We start from the raw sequence: 17,422 nt of genomic DNA, 5'->3' as shown, positions 1-17,422 counted from the left end.
TACACTAACCTGCAGCTCCCGGCTCTATATACATGAAAAGCATGCGGCACGTGCACGCGCGTTCACATAGGAAAGCGCGTCCGCACGGCCGCATGCTGTATAGAACAGCCCTTACAGATGCTTCGCATGCTCCCCGGCATTTAATTTAAATGCCTTGGAGAAGAGCGCGCCCCTCCAAAAACATCTCGCGCCCGCCCTGCTCTAGAGAGAGATACTTCGTAAATATGACAATTTAAATGATTTGAATATACATTGCATATTCAAATCAGCATAGTTCCCAGGTATCTCTAGTGTGTTCACATGTCTCTCCATTAGTTGTCTAAAGTAGTGTTTGCAGAGGTATACAAGTCACTGGGTACTCTCTCTCTCCTCTTCTACAAAACCCATACATCGACCTTGGCCTCTTGCAGACGCACTTACCAGAACACCTTCCTACTGTCTCTGTACGTTCTTCCTACTTACCCCTTAGATTGTAAGCTCTATGGGGCAGGAACTCATTTTCCTAATGTAAGTTTTATGTCTGAAGCGCTTATTCCAATTATGTGTTATATTATTATGTCACGTGTATTACTGCTCTGAAGCGCTATGTACATAAATGGCGCTACACAAATAAAGATATACTGTACTGTACATACATACATACATACATACATACACATTTCAGGGTCTGGGTGGGAGTAACGCCAGCTTTATGTAAGACATACTTAATGTGACATTATTGGCAGATAACGCAATGCTGTGTTACATTAATGTCTATGCTAATGATTAAAAAAGGCATTATTTGCATATAATTAGCTTTGAGGGTATGCGTTTACCTCAGGGGAAATAACGGCTATTACTGTTTTAAGTAACGTGACCTTAAGAGTCCTGACTTGTTGGAGCTCAGTGGTTCTAAACCAGAATGTTTTCATGATAACCAAATGCTCTGTAGGGTTTGTACAATTATAAGCTAATATTTTTTATATCATAAGACTGTTTGTCGATTCTTTTTTCCCACCTTTGTTCTTGTTTTTAATGTAATTAGTATGCCGCCATCAGTCAACAGATGAAGATGAAAAACAATACCTGCTTTCATTATCAATTAATGTAAAATCTAGATCAAAGAAAAAGCTCTGAATCACAGCAAGTAGCAATATAATATGGAAATCAAGGGAATTTTTATCAGCAATTACTAAAATAGTTATTTTGCCTTTTTCTTTGTCATTCCATGCTAACTAATGGGTCTCCTGGTGAATGCAAATGATGATGGGCCAATTTATCGAAAATTTGATTAGATGGGTTTTTTTCTTAACATTTCTGAAAAAAGTAAAAAGAATTCTTCAATATTTTTTTGTTTTTTTTTACAAATTTCGGTTTATTTAAAAAAATTTAAAACTACAACACACACGCATATTCTCCAGTGTTCATGTTTTTTTGTTTTGCAAATGTACAATCTCTAGGTTTCTAATTATTATTTCTTTCAGAATTTTGACATTTTATTTTTATTGGTGACTTTCTTGAACTGCAAGAAAATTGGTGACGATTTCAAAAGAAATTTTTAAAAAAGGAACATTTTCCTGCAAATTGGAGACTGTCATTTTTTTTACTTTCAAAGCCACTTCTAAAAATTGTAAATCAGTTCTCAGCAAGAGAAAAAGAAACATTGGTCTTTCACTAACCCACCAAAGCATGCATTATAGTATATATGCTATATAGTATGTCTAGTGAATTATGTACTGAATGAAGGCCCATACTAAGGAGATATACAAAGTAGTTCCTATATCAGTGCTCAGAATGTGAAAATTTATTTTGAAACAATATATTGATTTTTTATAACATCTACTGTGGCGGCCGCCTTTACTCTAAAGCGGCCACACCCGCGGGAATTTTTAACCCACGGACGGCGCGCGGCTCTTTTCGGCCGGTTTCCCGCGCCTCGGGCGCTTTCAATGATAAGCGCCATTAGCGCTTATCTGCTGAAGCGGCCGCCGCGCGGGAAAAAAAGGGAAAAAAAGCCCCGCATTTAACCCGGCAAGCTTTAGAATAAAGCTGGCCGCAACAGTAGTAAGTCCGGACACATTGATATAGTTATGCAGGTAATGATCAAGATTGATACAAGAGTCATATTATGCTCCAGAAAAAGAGTTCATAGGGGGTGCCTGTGGTCCCAAAAATGTGAGGAAGGCAGACCCCCTCGCTGACTGTAACAATTAAATCTCCCGGAGCTAGACAAATGTAAATAAGTAGCTAGTCCTTGAGTAAATTATTTTGAATAATATAGTACTCACAACCTTCTAGTAGTTGCGTCCGGTATCGTCATGCTCCTTGCTTGCGATGTAGTGTACCGGAAGAGTTCCCATGGGGGAGGGAGTAAAGCGGTGCACTGCCTAAAAAAAATGATGGAGGCTGGATCGCAATAAAAATATTTATTAGGCCATCAGCAACATGCTACAAAATGCAGGAACCTCTAACGCGTTTCGCCCAGCTTGTGCGCTTTGTTAAAGAGCACAAGCTGCGCGAAACACGTTATAGGTTCCTGCATTTTTTAGCATGTTACTGATGGCCTAATAAATATTTTTATTGCAATCCAGCCTCCATCATTTGTCTTAGGCAGTGCACCACTTTACTCCCTCCCCCATGGGAACTCTTCCGGTACCATACTAAGGAGAGTAGAGCGCCAGAGAAGGAGGGGAATGGTGATAACAACTCCCACCAGCAACAAGGTAGAGTAATTCTGGGACATTTATAGACACTGAATCAGGTATAGCAGGGAGCAAATACAAATATCACTTGTGAGCACATTCACGTCTCAGACAGATCTGCAACCCTGCTTTTCAGCATTATGTCCTAGCATACAATACTTCCACTGCAGCTAGGGATTCTGGGAAATGACATTCAAATGAGTACACCTTTTGCTTCAAATCCATTTTAAAAAGAAGGAAAGCATAGGCTATAATCACTACTCTCTCCCATGTCAAATACTGGCTTTAGGCTTTAAAGTGTTCCACTGGCATCTTTCAATGACAACTGTGCTACTGTTTAGCTTGCATGCAAGTAAAGGGCCATATAATGAAGTAGGGAATATATCATTCTTGATGTTCTATGAATACATAAGTGGTTTCAGTACAAACTCCTCTTATAGAAACTTAGCTCTTCACTACCTTGCCAATTAGTACCTTTTCCAGCTTTTGTCTCAGATGGGAAAACTTTGTCCTGGCTTAGTAGGACAGACAACTTTATTAAGCCTTTCTCATTTTACATTTTAGCCCCACAAATGAATGATCAATTTTTATTGAGTAATTTACTTGTCCAATTTTAACAAACTGTATTAATTTTACTGGGCCATGCAAACTGAAGCTTGGTACATTTAAGAAAAAAGTAATGACATAAACAACAAACTTACAGTCAGCCAGCAGGCACTGATAGTGCTTCACTACATCTGCAGCCTGCACCAAGGGATGGTTTGCATTAAATGGTGGCTGAAGCTCATTCCACTGAGGCGTCCTAAGGAAATAACATAAGTAGATTATTATTTATTAAAGTGTGAGTGTGTCTCACTCTATTGCATGTCTTTGTTACCCTTCAAAAACCTATGATATGCCTGTCTATAGTAAAATACAGACTATTTAGAACACTTTGGTATTTTGATGTTTGGTTATACAGTACATTACACAGACAGGACAGAATGAACCCTTTTAGTGGCCTTTTTAACTTCTTTATCTTTTCTTTAATTTTTAGTTCTGTTTTCCCTAATGAGAGTAATTAATCTGCTTTATAGCCTAGAAGGCAAAACGTCTGAGAGAATACTTGTCTTAATGACATCACTTTCAAAAGAAATCTAAATATGACATTTGGACAAAAATTTCCCATCAGAGGAACCAAATATAAATAATTTAGCTAGTGATATAGGTAAAAATAACAGAGGCCTAGAGTAGGGTGACCATATTTGTCCTGGCAAAAACTGGGGAAAAAATGTCACGCATGCACAGTTGGCGAGCGCCGACTGCGCCTGCGCGAAGAGCGCTTTGCCAACCGCGTATGTACGATCGGCACTTGCCGACTGCACATGTGAGAACGGCGTCTGCCATTCGATCATGCGCGTGCACGATTGAAGCTTGTCGATCGCACATGTGCATGAGCAGTCGGCAAATGCTGATCGTGCATGTGCAGTCGGCAAGTGCCGATCACTCATGGTCAGAGGTTGCCGATCACACATGCGCAAGAGCAGGCGGCAAGTCCTGATCATAAATGCATGGTCGGCAAGCGCTCTTCGCGCATGCGCAGTCGGCGCTAACCAGTGGGACCAGAAAACCAGGACAGCACCCAAAAAAGTAACCAGGACAGCACCCAAAAAAGTCAGGACACAGCCCTAAAAACTGGGACTGTCCGGGCTAAACCGGGACATCTGGTGGTCACCCTAGCCAAAAGGCACTACGCTCTGTTAAATCAGGGAATATAACGTGACTTTACCTAAAATAGGAACAGACATTATGTTCCCTGAGTTAATTACATATGAACAAAGCTAATTGTAAGAAAAAACAACGTCCATAGTACATCTCGTTAGAATAGGGTTCTCATCACATTATTGTAGGACAAAAAGTGACATAATGTAAGCTGTGGAGTTACTCCTTTAATTAGGGTGACCAGATGTCCTGTTTTTTGGTCCTCTGTCCTGGTGTCCCGAAATGCATATAAATGCCCCGGTATTTGGCCAGAACTTGTGGGCCGTGCATGCGCGTTCACACGCTTGCCGCTTGTGCATGCAAGACATTTGTCCCGGGAAAAATATGGTCACCCTACCTATAATTAGATAATGAAATAGGGCTTTCGCTAGAGTGCAGAGAAAAAGGAGAGGGAAAAAACAGCAGGAAATAATGCAATGTTATATGAACCATGCGTGTTTTGCACCCAACCAAACACTGCAAAATACCTATTTCAGAGTCTGGTTGGGAGTAACACCAAGTTTAGCTATGACTTAAATAATGTAATGTTAATCCTTGTGTTAATCTAACAGAGTTTAGTAAATAGGTGATGATATAACGCCTCACTTGTATACCATTTGTATCTCATTCTTACCCACGTTCGTTAAAGCTAGATCTACTGGCATCACAAGGCTTAATGTTACATTATTATCAGTACTGAATACAGAGTTACCATTAATGATGTTATAGTAGGTTGACGCCACATTAAGTAGCCTAATGGAGCTTATTGTATAAAGGCCTAAGTCACACTTGCAGTTGTACGGGGCTGTTTTGTCACTTCTGCACAGCATCTTTACGCAAAAAAGATTGCATTAATTGTGGAATTTGTTGTTTTTCATTTCTCAATAGAGACATTTCGGGTTTAAACTTGAAACACTGTTTCATATATCTTACATTTGTAAACAAAGTAAAAAATAGTACAGAGGGTGATATGTGGCTATGTGTGTTTTAACTTAATTAGTGCTATGATATCAACTGAACACTCCTTAATTCAGATGAAATCCGTACAAAATCTACATGGTTCTGCTCTTTTGAAAAATTACAATTTTGTTGAACATGAGGTCATTTTAATTAAGGAATGTCCATTGTATATGGCTCTATACTTTCATATTGATTACACCAATTAAGGAATAAGTATTGCTGTAGAAGAATGTAGCCTAAAAATCAATGGCAGAATACTTTCAATGTCTTAAAAAATAGACATACTAACAATATTTCAAGATTGATTTCTGTTGGTTTTGTTTAGGGCAGTCCACTTATTAAGAGTCATCTGCAGTGGAACCTAATCTAGGCAAGCTTTTATTAGAAAAGTAATATGTTGCTGTGCTAGACAATCATACTGTAAGTACAATGAGATATAATACAGGGTAGGGGTAATATTTATATTTTAGTATACAACTGAGACTAAGAAAAAATGGGCGTTCTGAAGTTTTTAAAAATATTTCCACAATTTCTAACACCCAAAGCATATAAATTGTTATTTTAATATGCTGTCTAAAGAAAAGCGCTAGACAATTAAAACACTGCTATAAAGGTGACCCAAGAAAAGATTACCCTTTCTCTGTATGATTCAAATAATAAACTCCAGGTACAGAAAACAAACAACATGGGTGCTATGTATCAATGACAATGTGGTGAATTTCTGGGGTTTAACAATGCAACAATGTACACCCGATGAATCAAAGAAAAAAAGCAATTGATTTATTAAGCATTTTTTTTCTTTGACTCAAAGATTACCCTCTCCACCCCCCCCCCCCCCAGAATTGTACCACTTTTTGTCTTGATAACATACATGGTACCGGAAGGCTTCCTATTGGCCCGGGAGATTTAAAAACCAAAAAGTAACTAACTGCACCTTCTCCGGTAAGTATTTTGGCAACCAGTGAGTCCCCGTAGCTGAAATTAATGCGGTTCAGCTCCTGGGGCCACCTGTTTCCTATATACCGTATATTATATATAAAGGGTGGGGAGGGGGAAGAAACTGCTGCTTGAATGTATACTGGTGTACTAACATGAGACCCAGAGCCTTTAGCCTGTAAAAAAAACAGTAACTCAACATTAATGTGCCAAAAAAAATACATTCTAGAATTCTCCAAAGTGAATGCCACTGATAGAACACGTTACCATAGTAAACACTTTTTTTTAATGTGGACCACTGAGATTGAGTACATACTGTAGCAATTCAATGTTGTAGTTCCACCATTCTCCTGAATAATAAAGTGTTCACAATATATTTAATTTATGAAACTGTTAATGTCATTTTGTACAGGTGCTGGGATAGAGCTGGTGAATCCCTGCATTCTGGATTGTTTCTTGGATAAATAACCATTTGTTTAAACTACTGCAAGCTACTTTACTTGTTCATTAGGCAAAATCACACTGTACGGAGATCCCCACAAGAATATCAACAGTTGACAAAACTATGATAAATACTTAAGAGCATTTGTACTCCTAAAGTAAAATTCTGAAAAGTGAGTGAGTGAGGAAATTAAAATGATTTCTTAGAATTGCATGCTCAGTAACAGACCGTTTGATGAGTGTGTAATGTGCTTATTTTCTTTTGAGACATTAAGAAGGCAAAAAAAATATATAGACAAATAGTGGTAGGGACAAACAAAATATAGTAAGTTTGAAATGCTGGAATTCGATGCTTTGTACACTTGTAAAATGATTTCAGTACCTAACCAGGGTCCAACTAGCACGTGGCGAGGTCCACATTTCCAGAGGGGTGTCATCACTTATCTTCAGTGCAGTGCTCAGAGGCCGGGGCTCTACAACATGCTCTACCAGAGTCCCGTAACAACTAATGACGTACAGAGATTCCACCACAAATTGCTTGGATTGATCTGAGAGGGAAGAAAACATACAACATACAGCTTTTCCACTGTCGAACTATCACATAAAAAACACACCCATCCACAGCCTATTAAAGAAAATGTTATATATCTAGCAGTAGAAAATCACAGTCATAACTACAGTCTTTACCATCACAAATTACTTTTTGTTTTTTAGAAGGTTAATTTATTTTTTTTGCATTTCACATTTATCTAGTTATCCAATTTATACTACTTAACTTTTTAAAATTGACAGATACGGTTAGTATTTGTTTGTATATAAATGAAACATACTGATAAATGCAGAGAACAGAGCCTAAGTACCCTGGGAAACAAACTGTAAATATACGTGTAGTATTACATCTTTGCAAATAAAAAAATTAATGTCTTAAACTTTGTTGTGTGTTGAATGTACTTTTACTTGTTCTCTGCAAGCAGGCTATATTCTCACCACAGCAACAACATGCAACATCTTATTAGGTCTGAAAACCCCATTTACCTCATGATATCGAATGTATGAAGAGTGACTCAGTAACTAAAAGTTCTATATTCAAGGTCCACACTGTCTGAACTTCATTAAATCAGTTTTCAGTATTGTTTTTACAAAAGCATGAGGCAGACTAAGAGGCTTATTTTATATTAGCCGGAGCTGCCGATAAGGCAGTTTTTGGCCAAAATTCCTCATTAAGTTCAATGGGGAATTTTGCCCGGAAACGGCCCAATTGGCCGCATCGTCTGATATAAAATAAGTCCTTAAGGCCTTTAATCAATAAACTATCAAGATGTCTTCCATATGATACAGCTAAGCTTCTCCAGCACTGGAAAGATGCCTATAAGGCCTAGTGAATAGTGGTGGTATCAACATTTCCATTAAGGTCTACTTGATTGTCAAAATATTCAAAGCAGCAATCCGATTTGCTATTTTTTTTAATTGATTATTTCACAGTATACGAACCGGCAGGTACTCTGAAGCTATACAGCACAGTTTTAAGCTTCAGGATCCAACTATTTCTCGAGATACTTACAGTTTTAGGTGCTGGTGTACGCCACACAGATGACGTAGCAGCTTCCTATTGGATGGCCGCGGCTGACATGTTTAAATAAACAAAAAGTGTTCCAGCACCTAAAACTGTAAATATCTCCAGAACCATGGGTCCTTGGAGCTGAAAATAGCATAGGTCCTGAGGACCCCTAAGTTTGAAAATGGTAAAAAAAACAAAACAAAAAAAAAACTATTTAAATTTTGGTCGGGATTGCAGCTTTAAGTTTACTGCATGTTACGGTCCTGTATCTCAAGTACTATATACTATGGAAAAGCAGTGGTTTACTTCACTATATTTATTGTAAATGTTATTTAAAAATAAGAAGTATCTAAATAAGAAACAAACCCAGTCACAAACAGTGTAAAGGTATACATAATATGAAGTCATGAAAAGAAATCAAACTGCCTTGGAGGCTCCCTTTTATCAAATGCCTTTGACTGCCAGTGATATGCTTTAATATCAATAACTATTTTTCCACAATGGCAGTCGTGGGTTTCTAACACTGCCTAGCCTCATAGCTCCCCTGTACTGCACGAGTCAGACCAACATATGTTGGTCTATGTTTAGACCTGACTATTGCACTAACAGACATACAGGACAGTCAGAAGCTATTACATTTAGATTGTGATGTCAGCCAAGTCCCTAGTGGACATATGGCCAGAACACAAACCACCTAAAAAATGAGGCACATCTGCCATTGACAGCCCAGAAAAGCACAAAAATATAACAAGAGAGCACTGGAGGAGCTGTGTAAGGGAAGGATTTGGAAGATTAGTAAAGCCCCTTTTACTATACAATAAATTAATAGTGTCACTTTTCTTCAAACACTTAATTAATCAAGTTACTATTTTGAAAAACTGATTTTAAAATATATTAACAGTGGTGCAGAACAGGGGTGTGTAAACCGGGAGGCAGGGGGGAGGGCACGGCAGTTATAGAGGTCCCGCACTCTCCTCCAAGGCATTTAAATTAAATATATGGGGACAGCGCGAGGCCTCTATAACACACTTACCTTACTAACCTGGCATCAAATGACGACGCTGGGTCACGTGATGTCATGTTACCATGGCAATTTGATGCCGGGGCAGAGCAGGGGGAGGGCAAGCCGCAGAGGAGAGCACACAGGGAAAAGTTTGCGCACCCCTGGTATAGAATGTACAAAATGTATGAAAACAAATATGAATAATGTTACCTTATCTTTTAAACAAGTCTATTAGAAGGATACAAATGACATCATATATTATATAATATATCATGAAATACATTTTAGTGATTGATTACTTTTTAGACAAATTATTTATCATTTTGATGTAATTCTGACTGTTTGAAAACTCCGCTTATTTTTCCAGTCCAATAAAAAAATGCCCAAGTCCAATTATAATATAGTCAGACACAACTTCCTTATTGAAAACCCAATTAGAAATGAGAGCAGAATAGGGAAAAAATAAGTGAAATAAAACCCACTCTAAACTATATCTTAATGAACACTTACAGTACAAACATTGCCATGATAAAACATCCAAAATAATTGAAATATATTTATATTTGTCTGTTTTGTTAAGACATCACCTAGTAAATATATCACTCATTACTGTAGTTCAATTTGTTTTTACGTGGAACTGTACGTTTGACTTTCCACATTACCTTATATATAGGATATACTGTACATTCAAAACATTAGTATACAAACGAAACAATATACTGACCTTTGTCTCTTTTAATGCTTTGGTTGCTGGCAAACCAGGATCTTGAAGATCCAAAAACAGCAGCAACACAAAACTCCCCTCCCATGGATTTACTTGGGGAAATCTGCGGAGCTGGCTTGGCTTTGCTTTAAATGACAAAATAGAAATAACCAACATTTAAAAAAAAAAGCAACAAGTTAATTATGGATCTCCTCTTTTTTCACATGTGCATACAAACAGATAATCTTATAAGACTATATAAGACTAATATATATATATATATATATATATTATATATATATATATATATATAATCTTATAAGACTATATATATATATATATATATATATGCAAATATAGCTGTATGCTCATCTGCATGTGTTAGGCAGGTCTGCAACCCCGCCTTTCCCCATTATCACCCAGCATACAGCACTTCCACTGCAGCAAGGGATTCTGGGAAATGACATGCAAATGAGCACACAGTGTCACTTTTTGCCTCAATAACCATTTTTAACATGGTTCCCTATAGGCTTAAGCTTGCTGCATGGTCACAGCTTTGACCATGTGTCATATATACACGTGTCATATAGCTTCATCAATGGTAACAGGTTAAAGTGCATAATAAGGAAAGGGTGAAAAATAGGCAGCACACTGCCAACAAACCAGGAGGAGGCTCAGGGGTTAAAAATAAAAAATCCTTTATTCCATGATAGGATCAGACAAAAAAAACCAGATATGTCCAGCAGCACCACACCTACGCCTTTCGGGCTGTGTGCATAATAAAACAGATTGACATTCAATGCCGGAAGCATGAATCTAGTAAACGTGTGAGATAGTACAGGACAAGTTCTTTATAAAATACATTTATTTTTCTCTGAAAAAGTCGCTTACTACTGTATACCATCCCACTTTAAACACTGTAAAGTCAATTTACATTTATGAGTTTTACTAGTTAAAAAAAAACAATAACTTCACAGGTCTATGATAGAAAAAATGGTGTCAAAATTAGAATAAAAATATATATCTTAATATGTATGTGTGTGTGTGTGTGTGTGTGTGTGTGTGTGTGTGTGTGTGTGTGTGTGTGTGTGTGTGTGTGTGTGTGTGTGTGTGTGTGTGTGTGTGTATATATCTATATATAAATCATGTATAGAAAACAATGTGTGTCCTCTGTAATGACAGGAACTGCAGCCACTACTACCTATGTAAGCAATTCAACAGATGCTATTTAAATCTAACCAAAATAAAATCTAAATCCTGTAGCAATAGTATTTGTAAGGAAAGGTCACACAAATCTCTCCAATATGACGTGTGACCTTTGTAATGGGTGGTAGCAAATAAATATACCTGTACAGCATCATGGATGCAGTTACAGTAAATAATACTTTGATGGAAATAGTATTCTTTGATTTATGAATACTGGAAAATTTTCCAACTGTTTGGTTGGGATGGTAAAAGAGAACCTATGTTTCAACAAAGTCTTGACACAAACATTGTACATCTATATGAAGTGCATCTGTTTAGTTTCTTAGTGTTTTGTTAGTTGAAAATGAAATAAGCTCCCCAACCCACTGGGTCTATAAAGTACAACTGTACTATCTCAGAGGTCATTTTGTTGTAGAAATAGGTAGACTCTTTTAATCTAGCACATCACATTGGATAGGTGTAGAAGTAAATAACCTTAAGAAGAAGCAAGTGGTGCTAAAGCAACTATAACTGCAGGATAATATAAGCACACCACTGAGTAAGGCTTGGGAACCAGGCCTGCCTTTGCAATTTGGTCAGATGGGATCACTAGGAAACCTGGCTATGGATATACTAATTTTGTGAGAAAAGAGAAATCACCACTATAATTTTTCCAACGCCATTTTTAAACAAAACTGAGAAATCTTCTCTCTTACAGCATCAAAGTAGTTTCCTCCAATATGGCTCGTTGTGGACCTGCTTGTGATTTACAGGGAATCAATATGCATTGTTATGTATGCCATTTTTCTACTTTTATTAGTTCAAAACAGTTGTCATATCATGTAAACTTCCATGCTTAATCATCTCTATAATGAATATGGCAGATACTATTAAGTATTTTAATCAACCCCATAAGAGAGGTTAACATTGGTTTCAAATTGTCTTACAAATACAACAATTGTTTTTTATGGCCTGTCAAACTACATCATAGTTTTATGGTTTTTATAGGACTGATGTTATCTAGAGATAAGGGCATCTGGTTTTGCCAGTGGGGGAATTTAAATATGTCGTCCCTGACAGTAGAATAAACACGACCCTTTTAAATATACCTTGAAAGGTATTCTTTCAGGGATTCTGCAGAGTATCAGAGGGTATGGCTATGACGGTATTCCAAAAAGAGTACATTTATTAAATATGAAGATATCATGGGGATGACACCTATCAACAAGAACAACAAATAGGACTGCTTTTCACCATTATCTCTTAGCATCCAATGCTTCCAACTGCAGCAAGGGATTCTGCGAAATGACATGGAAATGAGCACACAGTTTCCTTCATTTTAACATCCTATACAGGGCTGGTGCAAGGGTATTCGGCACCCTAGGCAAACCTTTAGCCCCATTCTCTCTCGCCTCCCCCCTCCTCATCCTCTAATTTTCCTTCCACTCCTCCTCTCTCACCCCCCTTCCACTCATCCATAATCACCTCCTCCTCCAATTCCTCTCTCACCCTCCTCCTTCTACTCTTCCTCTCACCCTCCTCCTTCTACTCTCCCTCTCACCCCCTTCTTCTCTTCTCTCGCCCCCCTTCTCCTCCACATCCTCCTCCTCTCACCTGCCTGGCTTCAGTGTAGCACGGCAGCAGAGGAGGAGGATGTCAGGCGGCAGTGGGAGAAGAGGACGGAGAATGGCAGGACCAGAGCAGCAGAGGAAGAAGACAGAGGAGGAAGATGTCGGCTGTGGTGAGAGAAGAGGACTTAGGACCGTGGGAGCAGAGCAGGATGGCACATGACGACGGCCGGGGAGGAGCAGCGCTGTAGCAGCGGCACACACCAGAAGTCAGTGGACTTCCGGGTTAGAACGCTGGGGCGTAATCCTTCCCGGCCATCCTCCTGTGCCGCCCATCTCCATTCCAATGGTGCTCAGTCGTCTTCTCCCGCTGCCTGACACCCTCCTCTCCCACCCTGCTCCTCTCCTCCTCCTCTCCCAATACCCAAAGCCACCCGCCATCCTCGTCCTCCTCTGTCCTCTTCTCCCTCTGCCGCCAGCCATCCTCCTCCTCCTCTGCTTCCGCAGCCCCCCAAAATGTGCCGCCATAGGCAACCGCTTAAGTCGCCTAGTGGTAGCACCAGCCCTGCCCCTTTATGCATATGGCTGCTGTACTACACAGACTAGGTTAAAGAAGTGCATAGCCAGTAAAACATACTCACAGACAGCTATTTCAACCTTTTGGGTCTCTTCAGTGCGAGACTGGTTATACATGCTTTGAAATGTGAAGTTGGAATACGCTTCAACCACACATTATATACGTTATGGTGGGTAAAAAATAAACTTTAGGGATTTTTACCCTGGATAACCTGGTGCCAATGGGTTTAAATGGGGCTGAAAATCAACCACCCCAGTGTACATCTGCGTTGCCTCAAAGGCGGACAGCCTGATGGGGCTCTCCAAGAGCTGCTCCCCTCTGCACAGGACCAGCGTGCTAAGGGTTAACATTTGCTTGTACTTTGTGGAACGTCAACCCCACCCACTGGAATGTTAATGAGCCAAGAGGACACAAAGAACTTTTTGTTCACAGCTGCATTGAAAATCAATGACCCCAGTGTACATCTGCGTTGCCTCAAAGGCGGACAGCTTTTGGCATGGCCGAAGGGCAGCCAAAGGCTGTGAGCCGTTTGCTGCTGATGGTGATGTTAAAGCTGCTCTATTTCAATCTGAAACTCACAAACCCTTTTTCCCCTGTACCCAATTTTCCAACTCCATGACATGTCTGTGAATCGACTGTTAAACCCTGTTCTTTTAATGTAACCATGTATTTTTAGAACTCTGTGCCCAGGACATACTTCAAAACGAGAGGTAACTCTCAATGTATTACTTTCTGGTGAAACATTTTTATAAATAAAAAAAATAAATGTTCACTTGGGAGCTTTTATTGACTGAAAATAAAGGATTTTATGCACAATCTACCACATTTTCCATAAATTATTTGTCTTTTTTCATTCCAACTTCTGTATTGATGTGATATATATATATACACACACACACACACACACACACACACACACACACACACACACACACACACACACACAAACACACATTTCAATTAATACACAAATTGTAAGTATTTGTCTTTTTTCATTCCAACTTCTGTATTATGTTTGTAAATATAGAGAAAATGTATTAAAAAAAATATATTATATATATATATATACACACACACACACACACACACACACACACACACACACACACACACACACACACACACACATTTCAATGAATACACAATTTGTAAGTATAGCTTTTAGACCTTACAGAGTATTTATATAATTATTTTTAGACTTTTTATATTATCACTTTAGGAACTCCTAGTGATGTGAAAGTCTCCAAATCTGTAATATTAACTTTTTTGACCTATTAATGGAACTCTTTAAATCTAGTTATAATTTTTTTTAATACAATTGTTTTATGTTTTAATGAAATTGTATTAGAAATTATGTATGTATATATAATGAAGTGGTATATTTTATATTTGTATTTAGCAGTGCCTATTAAAATGTTGTATGTACACCTTTAAGATTTTTCCCCTAGTAAGAGTTACAGATGTAGCCAGATATATTGTCACGTACTCGCCCTGGAAATCGCAGAAGGCATCTTGCAGACCACTGCCTGCTCGCGGAATCCACGTGACCACACTAATTGCCCATCAGGATTAACACAGAGGGGGTCCCAGCTTCTGAATGGGACTCCCGCTTTGTTAATCCCACCGGGCTGCATCAGTCTGGAAGAGATGCGCAGTGAGAGTAGACAAAATCAGCCTCTCTCTCTGCACATCTCTAACAGGTGATCGATCACCTGTTTAAATATCCTGATCACGTGACGCGAGAGAATTAAACATGCAGGAGATACCGGCACCCCATACCGAGGCCTGCATTTCAGGAAGCAGGGGGTACCCAGGGCTGAAATTAATGCAGTTCAGCTCTGGAGAGCCCCTGCTTCAATCCTATGTAATTAAAATAGAGCCCTGTGACACACACCATGAGAGGGGCACTGATGTGATCCAACAGTGAGAAAAGATGTGAACCACCTGAGTACTGTGCCATACTGTCCACAGAAATCCTTGATCCACTCTATTAAAATCCCATGGTCCACGCTATCAAATGCTGCGGAAAGGTCACAATTGAACAATCCCCACTGTCTCTTACAACCAGAAGGTCATTAAGAATACGAACAAGAGCTGTCACAGTACTATAACGTCTTCTGAATCCTGTATGGAATAGGTCATAAATATAATCGGTTGACAGACAGGTTTCCAGTTGGGTTACAACAACTTTCTCAATTACCTTCCTAAGAAAGGAAGGTTCGGGTCTGACAATGGCTTTCTTAGAAGAAATCTGATGACTGCTTTCTTCAGCGGTAATGGAAAAAATCCCCGTCTGCAAAGAGTACTGGACTATTCTGACCAATACTTGGCAGATTTCATCAGACTAGTCGAGAGACTGAGTCATCAGACCTTTTTGCTTTTGAATCTGTAACAAGGACTTATCCCTGTTTAAATAAAGCTGCCTCAGAGCTCTGAATCCAGCATGGAGCTGGTTTATTGCAACCACTCAATTAACCAGTCTCCACATGGCTAATCAGAGCTGTAAAAAAAGCCTCCTGTGGAAAACGGCAGAGAGAGATTTCCTTAGCACACAAGGGTGCTGACACAGGAGAGAGACAATGTCTTGAGCACAAAGGCTGTGCTGAGATCAAGACACCCAGACACCACTGACCTTAAGGGCCATCTGCTTAAGGTACCGCTTGAGACTTTGGGCTGATAGGCTGGTAAGGGGCTTTTCCTCCCAGTCTTATAGAGAGGGAAGAGATACACAGAGATAGGCTGTTTGATTATTTTGTTTTTGTATGTTCTGCATTGTTTAAAGGGACAGGCTCACTAATACTATGTTTTAAGTTCCCCAAAACGGTCTCCTTGTGTGTACGTCTGCACCTCCCTCTTACAGTATCAAAGAACTAATGCCGCCATTTGTATTTTAAAACATGTTCTGCAAATTCTATAGGCAATGTTGCACATTCCATAATGAAAATTCTCTTTCTGTAACATAATAACTTCTCCAGTGTCAGAGGTGCCTGTGGAATATTGATTAATTGAAGGACCCTCCAGCACTCAAGTGGTTAAAAGGCACTTTACTGCAAAGATGTTTTATCTAAATGTAATTTGCTATGGTAATCTTTTAGGGGCTAAAGTTACCTGTTTTGGCATCACATCAACATAATACTTGGTCTGGAATAACCAAGAATGTTTACAAGAAAGGATATAAAAGCATTATGAATCATCACACAATGATGCTGAGGTGTTCCATGTAATCAATCATTGTTACATGCTCATGTGTCAGCCTGGTGTTGGGACACACCACAGCATTAAAAGGGTAGATGGGATCATGAAATGCATTTCATTTTGGAATGTTTCCATAGGAACACTATATTAAATTATGAATTCCTTAGTCTTTTCTTTCCAATTCAAGGTAATGGATATGTAATTTAGAAAGTGGAGGTTTAAGTGTTTGTCATGAACTTGGAATTAGTTATTTCTTCAGGACAACTGAATGGCACTCTCATACCCACAAAAATCTGGTTTTGATTGGTCACTGTACTCCCTCAATATCTGTGACTGCCTTAAACGCTTGTATTGGACAGGTAAAGGCTGTTATTTCCCATTTGACTAAAGCATTTCAATTACATTATGGAATGTTATAGTGTTAGATGCAAGCTCAGTATCATAACATTCTTGAATAAATGCATTATGAGTACAACGAACAGTGTGGCTAAAGAGTTTGGTAGTTGTTGTTACCACCACTTCTACCTCATGAATTTGCATTTATTTATTTAAAGGCTGGTGGAAGTCCTGGAGGGTTTGTCATTGCCGGACATAGACAAAGATATTCAGTGTGCCATCTGCCAGACACATACTCAATCGCAATGACATAAATAATACCAGAAATAATTTTGCTTGCTGACCGTAGCCAACTTGCGGACGAGCCATGGTGAACAAAGTGTTGACGTGGCTGTAATCTTGCACCTTGTCACGGTACCGAAAACAGTAAGCTTTGCTACATCTGAATATTGATGAAGTTTCTTAGATTTTACACATTTTGTTGGAGAGGTTGTAGAAAGGCTTATTATACCCCTTAAGACTTTTGATTTGATTTAGAT

General features: G+C 38.9%; 1 protein-coding gene across 3 annotated transcripts in view; it reads right to left on the bottom strand.

Annotated features, from left to right (window-relative positions):
* The window catches only part of BCAS3 (BCAS3 microtubule associated cell migration factor), a 1,601,451-nt gene that overhangs the window by 827,607 nt on the left and 756,422 nt on the right, over window positions 1-17,422 (bottom strand). For all 3 annotated transcript variants that reach the window (XM_075589630.1, XM_075589629.1, XM_075589631.1), the window contains 3 exons: window positions 10,044-10,168; window positions 7,141-7,306; window positions 3,383-3,483 (listed from right to left, as the gene is read on the bottom strand). In XM_075589630.1, coding sequence (XP_075445745.1) covers window positions 3,383-3,483; window positions 7,141-7,306; window positions 10,044-10,168 — 392 coding nt within the window. The remainder of the gene's footprint in view (window positions 1-3,382; window positions 3,484-7,140; window positions 7,307-10,043; window positions 10,169-17,422) is intronic.

This window comes from Ascaphus truei, chromosome 3 (assembly GCF_040206685.1).
Source record: "Ascaphus truei isolate aAscTru1 chromosome 3, aAscTru1.hap1, whole genome shotgun sequence".
Taxonomy (NCBI): domain Eukaryota; kingdom Metazoa; phylum Chordata; class Amphibia; order Anura; family Ascaphidae; genus Ascaphus; species Ascaphus truei.
Note: the sequence above shows the minus strand (reverse complement) of the source record. Positions and strands in the feature narration are given on the sequence as shown.